Source organism: Cornus florida, unplaced genomic scaffold, assembly GCF_030987335.1.
Source record: "Cornus florida cultivar Cherokee Brave unplaced genomic scaffold, ASM3098733v1 CherokeeBrave_3.0.0_Hap2_Chr09, whole genome shotgun sequence".
Lineage (NCBI taxonomy): Eukaryota > Viridiplantae > Streptophyta > Magnoliopsida > Cornales > Cornaceae > Cornus > Cornus florida.
This window is the reverse complement of record NW_026775579.1, coordinates 83213181-83219501: the sequence shown is the minus strand read 5'-3', so window position 1 is coordinate 83219501 and position 6321 is coordinate 83213181. Positions and strand designations below refer to the sequence as shown.

Here is a 6321-nt window from a genome sequence, read left to right as displayed (position 1 = left end):
CAATTATATGAAATACCCAGTATTTTTTCTCTTGGGAAAGGAAAAAGCAACTATGTTGCGCAACATGATCTAACTCATAAAAAATTAACCACTTGGTGAAGGAAATTGCTTGGAATATCAATCTAATTGCTGAACTATTTAAGTTCTGTAATGTCAGGAAGTTGCTAAGCCATCTCTTTTCTGGTGATGTTCTTGGATACTCAGTCTAAATTGTAGCGCATTGAAGACGGGCTTCGTTCTTAAGTTAACAAAGGCGGAATTCTAGAGTTGTTACTTTTTCACTACAGTACATATTTCTATTGAAATTGGAAATAAATAGTGAGATGGTAGATGTTTTGAGCATGTGCAACAAGGCCAATTACTGCAGTATTGGAGAAGAGTAAACCTTATCCACCTTGAAGACCATGATAGGGAAATGCTAACAAAATTAATATGGATTTAGATAGTAAGGTAAGTTATGGTAGCATGTGTTTTGACTAAACTTATGACTTGAGACAAATCAGAATGCTGAAAAGGGATTCCTGTAGTCGACCCCAATGGTTGGAATGAGTCTTTATTGAGTTCATATGAGTATTAGATTTTTCTATTAGCCAAAAACAATATTCAGAGAGCATTGCAAGTAATTATATCAATACATTAAAATTCCTGATTTGATTTATTATTTTTGCTCGTGTATGACAGGAAAACTTTCCTAATTATCAATGTTCAACAAGAAAATTATTTTATGTGTTGTCCAATATATGCTTTATTTATAAATGTATATGCATTAATGTATCCATATTACCTTGATGGTTTGATGATGCCACTAACATCATTTAGGATATTGATCTTGGCTTCTTGATGCTTGAGACGGAATACCTTTGTAAAAACCTGTTAAAATGATACTCCCATTAAGCTGATTGGACAGGACTTGCATCCTAATTTAGTTCTGTTTTATATTCTTTATTACAGATATAATGGTTTTAGCAGAATGAAGCCAGTATGCCAAGGTACTGCACGAATTAGATCAGGGTAGAAGAAGCCTACTTACAGTAATCATGCTTAAAAGAGAGTTCCATAGTGTTGGGAGGGGCTTCCCTTGAACTACCTTACACCTGGCTTCCACAGACAGATTTTTGTATCTCACCTCAACAGTAGGTAAATTTACACCAACTCTGAAAGAAAATTTTTAGGTAAGTGTAATGATGTGATACATAATATGCCTGAAGGGTATATGAAACATATATATATATATGCCTGAAGGAGCTTAGCATGAGGAACACATGCAAAGGTTGTGCAGTGAGGACTCTAGATAATGTTGGTTAGACCAAATCACTTAAATCCATGAAGAACATCTACAATAGATGAGCTAGAGATGGAGCTAGACTGTTTTAATGTTTAATTTCTTATTCCATTTTGTAGAAGATTCATATTAATGATCGATACGGTACTTATAAAATGATATGCCAATTCAATAGTTTGATGTGGGTGCTTTGTTGATAATCATTTGCTGTTTCTGGATACCTCTCCTCATAAAAATGACAAGAAGTTTCAATCTCTGAGAATTTGACAAGTATTGATCATATTCAGCTTTTTTTTTTTGTCAGAATTTGAAAAGCAGGATTACCTGTCTATCCTCTCTCTCATTCTCTGAAGCAATTGGAGATTATCATTCTCAATGTGCTTTCTGAGCTTGTCGATGAACAGATGTCGTTTGAGCGGCCCAAGCTTCGTGACATCAATCATTCTCCTCTCTCCGAGTTCTGTTCTGCTTCCATTGCCGCGATTACTATCAAACAGTGATGTTCTGAGCCGTTTGAAGGTAGGTAATCTCTCGATTGCAGCCCATTGCAACTCAACTTCGTCTTCCTCTCTTATTGAACCTGAATGACTACTACTAATGCTTGTATTATGTTGCTGAAATGATGTCTGGATGTTTCTTCCAATATTTGTTAGTTCCATCTGAGCTTGAAACCTTCTTCCGAAGAACTTCTTTGCAGAACTCTTATTCCTTATAACCTGTTAATATGCGAGACTTGGGAAGAAATACTTAGTTTGCGTTCACTAGTGTGACTACAGAAATTTCATGACGACGAGTTTCTCACATATCAATAGTAAAATTAAATGTTACTCAGTACTTGATATGAATACCTGTTACTGTGGAAGGCACGAGGCATGGAATTGGAGCTTTGGAATTGTTAAAATTGGAGAAAATTTTGGTTCAATTTTCTTAGTTGTTTTTCTTTAATTCCGCAAATTTTAATTTCAAAACTCCAATTCCATCCCTTCCAAACATAGCCTTTTGGTATTTGGTCAGGATGGTGACTGCGTAGGTCACAAATAGGATGGTTAAAAAAATCACAAGATATTATGGTGAGGAAAATCACTAAAGGCTCTATTTCAACTTTGTTGCTGATATGTTTTTCTCTCCGATTTTCATACATAGTACAATGATGGAGGCTTTTCTGTATAAGAGGAGAAAACGATGAGAACGGAAGGAGATGAAAAGGGAAACAGAGAGAATAAGAAACAATATCAATTACTGGAGGATTTTCTCCAATAATTCCTCCAGTAAATCTTCAATTTAATATGAACAGTGGATGTTTATTATTATTATTTTTTTTGCCATTTTTCCTGCTTGGGCATTAAAAGTTGATGATCGTGTCTGAAGTCTCTATTATCTTGTTTTTTTTAACTTTTTGTTGGTTGATTTGTCAAATTCTTATTTTTCTTAGAAATTCGGATATCTGATTTCCAGTTTTGTTTTCGAACACCGAAGAAGATCGCTTTTGCATGATACATCATGTTGGTGCACTAACTGCACCTTGTTTTGTGAAACTTGTTGGAGCTTAATATTTAAGTCACATAAAACGGGAGTAAGAGTGAATTCGAAAGTGGGAGTGAGAACGGCAGAGTTAACTCACAAGTAGTGAGAATTTAAGTGAGAGCGTGCACGAAGCGTGAGAGCTAAGTAATTTGAGGAATTATCTTTTAATCTTGAAAACTATTGATGTGGAAAGGTGATAGTGTTCACACACAAAACTCAATATGAGGAGTTAATTTTCAGGAAAATTAGAAAAGTTCCACTTGATTTTTATAATTGACTAATATGACAATTGTTGAACTGAGTACTCCAAAAGAGATGGACTATATTTTATTGATTATTATGTGGAAGTCACTGATAAATCTGTTTATTGGAGCTTGGAAAATTCGATTGGGGCATTCTGTATTGATTAATATGACAATTGTTGTGTGTTTGTATGATACTGATTATTAGATAGGATAATGATTTGAAGTTCAAAAGTTTGACGACAACTCCCATTAATTTTTGTGAGGGTTAACATAACTTTTATTCAATTTTAACAATTTCAATTCCAATTACACAGAGCCGAACTTGGCCTCATTAGATTTGTTGTGTAATCCATCCTTCATCTTGGATTTATGTGAAGAAAAGTTATATATATATATATATATATATATATATATATATATATATATTTTAAATTATTACTACTCAATGCATTACTAATTTATATTTTCATGGTTTGAAAAAAAAAATCAAAATATTGTATTTACATAACAATGTAAAATATTTTGTTTAAACTTTTTAAGTGAATTAGTATTTTGGGATAGTCTAAAAAGGAAAAATGGACAACTAAATTAGGGCGAAGGAATATTATTTTTATCATGCTAAGAAACTCTCACACTTACTTTATTCATGTGGAAATTTGAACTCTTGACTTTCTATTTTTTGAAGGTGAAAAAATACCACTAATTTATAATTTTTTTTATTATTATTTTTATATCATGCTAAGAAACTCTCACATTTACTTTGTAAAATTTGAACTCTTGACCTTCTATTTTTTAAAGAAGAAATATTACCATTAATTTTTTTTTTTTTTAGCACAAAATTAATAAATATTGAATTTTAAAATGAATATTTGTCACTAGGACTTACTCATATTTAGTTGTCATGCACCTAAAACACGACCTGGTTAATTACAGAAGCAAAAGAGGGAAGAGATGAAGTATAGAACAACTACATTGATGTGAAGTTATGAGGCCTTTTTTATACACTTTTATTATGAAAGCTTAAAAATGTATTGCACAACGTTGTAAAGTTAGTGAGGGTAATTATAAGTAGTGAAAATTTCCCCCCACAAAAAATTATCTATAAAAAAATTATTTAATAAATGAAAGTTCCAAATTTTTTATTCCATAAAATTTTATACATATGTTCTTTCAGTTCCCACCGAATGAATTTTTTTATTTATTTTTATTAGTAGGATTATCTGTAGGGTCCGGCTCTGAAATTCTCAAAAATATGAAAGAACTTAGGAGATGAAAGTTTAATAAAGTTTTAAATGCGAGATCTTAGACATTTGAGGTCATTCTAAATTGAAGGTCTATGTCCTTCCAGATAAAAGTCCTAGACGACTGTATGAGCTGCCTGTGACCAGAGCCGCCCTAATTATCTATAGCCAAACCAATTTTAGTGGTCCAAGGAGTAGTAGGAAATTTTTGTGTTGGGGTTATATCACGTGGATTGACTTGAGCTACTGGTGACATTGTGAAAGAACTTAGAAGAAGAAAGTTTAATAAAGTTTCAAACTGGAGGCCTATGTCCTTCCAAATTAGAGGCCTTAGACGAACGTATGAGCCGCCTATGATTGAGTTGTCCTAATTATCCACAGCCAAACCAATTTTACGAATGTTTTTTTGTGTTGGGGTCATATCACGTAGATTGACTTGAGCTATTGGTGACATTGTGAAAGAACTTAGAAGAAGAAAGTTTAATAAAGTTTCAAATTGGAGGCCTATGTCCTTCCAAATTAAAAGTCCTAGACGAACATATGAGCCGCCTATGATTGAGCTGTCCTAATTATCCACGGCCAAACCAATTTTACGAATATTTTTTTGTGTTGGGGTCATATCATGTGGATTGATTTGAGCTACTAGTGACATTGTGAAAGAACTTAGAAGAAGAAAGTTTAATAAAGATTCAAATTGGAGGCCTATGTCCTTCCAAATTAAAAGTCCTAGACGAACGTATGAGCCGCCTATGATTGAGCTATCCTAATTATCCACAGCCAAACCAATTTTACGAATGTTTTTTTTGTGTTGGGGTCATATCACGTGGATTGACTTGAGCTATTGGTGACATTGTGAAAGAACATAGAAGAAGAAAGTTTAATAAAGTTTCAAATTGGAGGCCCATGTCCTTCCAAATTAAAAGTCCTAGACGAACGTATGAGCCGCCTATGATTGAGCTGTCTTAATTATCCACAGCCAAACCAATCTTACGAATGTTTTTTTGTGTTGGGGTAATATCTTGCGGATTGACTTGAGCTACTGGTGACATTATGAAAGAACTTAGAAGAAGAAAGTTTAATAAAGTTTTAAATTGGAGACCTATGTCCTTTCAAATTAAAAGTTCTAAACGAACATATAAGCCGCCTATAATTGAGCTATCCTAATTATCCACAGCCAAACCAATTTTACGAATGTTTTTTTTGTGTTGGGGTCATATCACGTGAATTGACTTGAGCTCAGGTGAACAATCAATCACTCAATCTTCACTATCACATTGAGAAATAAATTGTGGCTTTGTTTAAACGCATATCACGTGGATAGACCTCCTCATTTGTGTTCTGTGGTCACAGTGGGCGGTCTCATCTTATATAACATCTTGCTAGGCCCATTACACATGAAACTCGAACTTAGAAGACAAGCTTCCTTTTTTCTCTCACATTGTTGATATACCGTTGTTATAATTTGTATTTATCTTAGATTCTTTATTTTTCAAAGTTGAAGTGCAAGTGCCTCTTACATTGAATTCGATGAGAACATTTAATTAGAACATCTTTGTGAGTGTAATCATATTACACAAGTATATTTTGAGTTGGAACAAGGAGTGCATTGAGTTTTTCAAACTTAAAACTGCCTTATTTTTGCATTCTATAATAAATATTATGTATATCTATTTATTGTAGTTAATTTCAAATTATGAGGAAATGTCAAGAATATAGGAGTGCAATGTTAAACAATAGATACTGCAGTATTTTAGCAAGTGATTTTGGCAGTGGAAATGAAAAATCATTTGGTTTAGAATTGCACTGCAATCTTCACATGCCACCAGGTGGGATATTGCAGCAATTGGAAAAAATGACTCCACTAACTTGTTAGTGTTAGATGTGAGAGAGCATTTCTTCAGACAGACAGACAGAGAGAGAGAGACTGGAGGGACTGGATGGACTTTTTAATCATTCGATATCCTTTCTCCCACTTCCTCTCTTCTTTTACCATTTCCTTCCATCCAAATGTATTCGTAATAAATTGAAA

The 6321-nt window shown here is 33.3% G+C and overlaps 1 protein-coding gene across 1 annotated transcript; it reads right to left on the bottom strand.

Annotated features, from left to right (window-relative positions):
- Positions 1-780: 780 nt before the first annotated feature.
- LOC132273002 (pleiotropic drug resistance protein 3-like) lies at positions 781-1941 on the bottom strand. The gene is made up of 3 exons (XM_059774049.1): positions 1607-1941; positions 1031-1154; positions 781-870 (listed from the first exon to the last, which is right to left on the bottom strand). Exons 1-3 carry the CDS (start codon positions 1939-1941, stop codon positions 781-783), a joined length of 549 nt encoding a protein of 182 aa, XP_059630032.1.
- Between the last annotated feature and the right edge of the window lie 4380 nt (positions 1942-6321).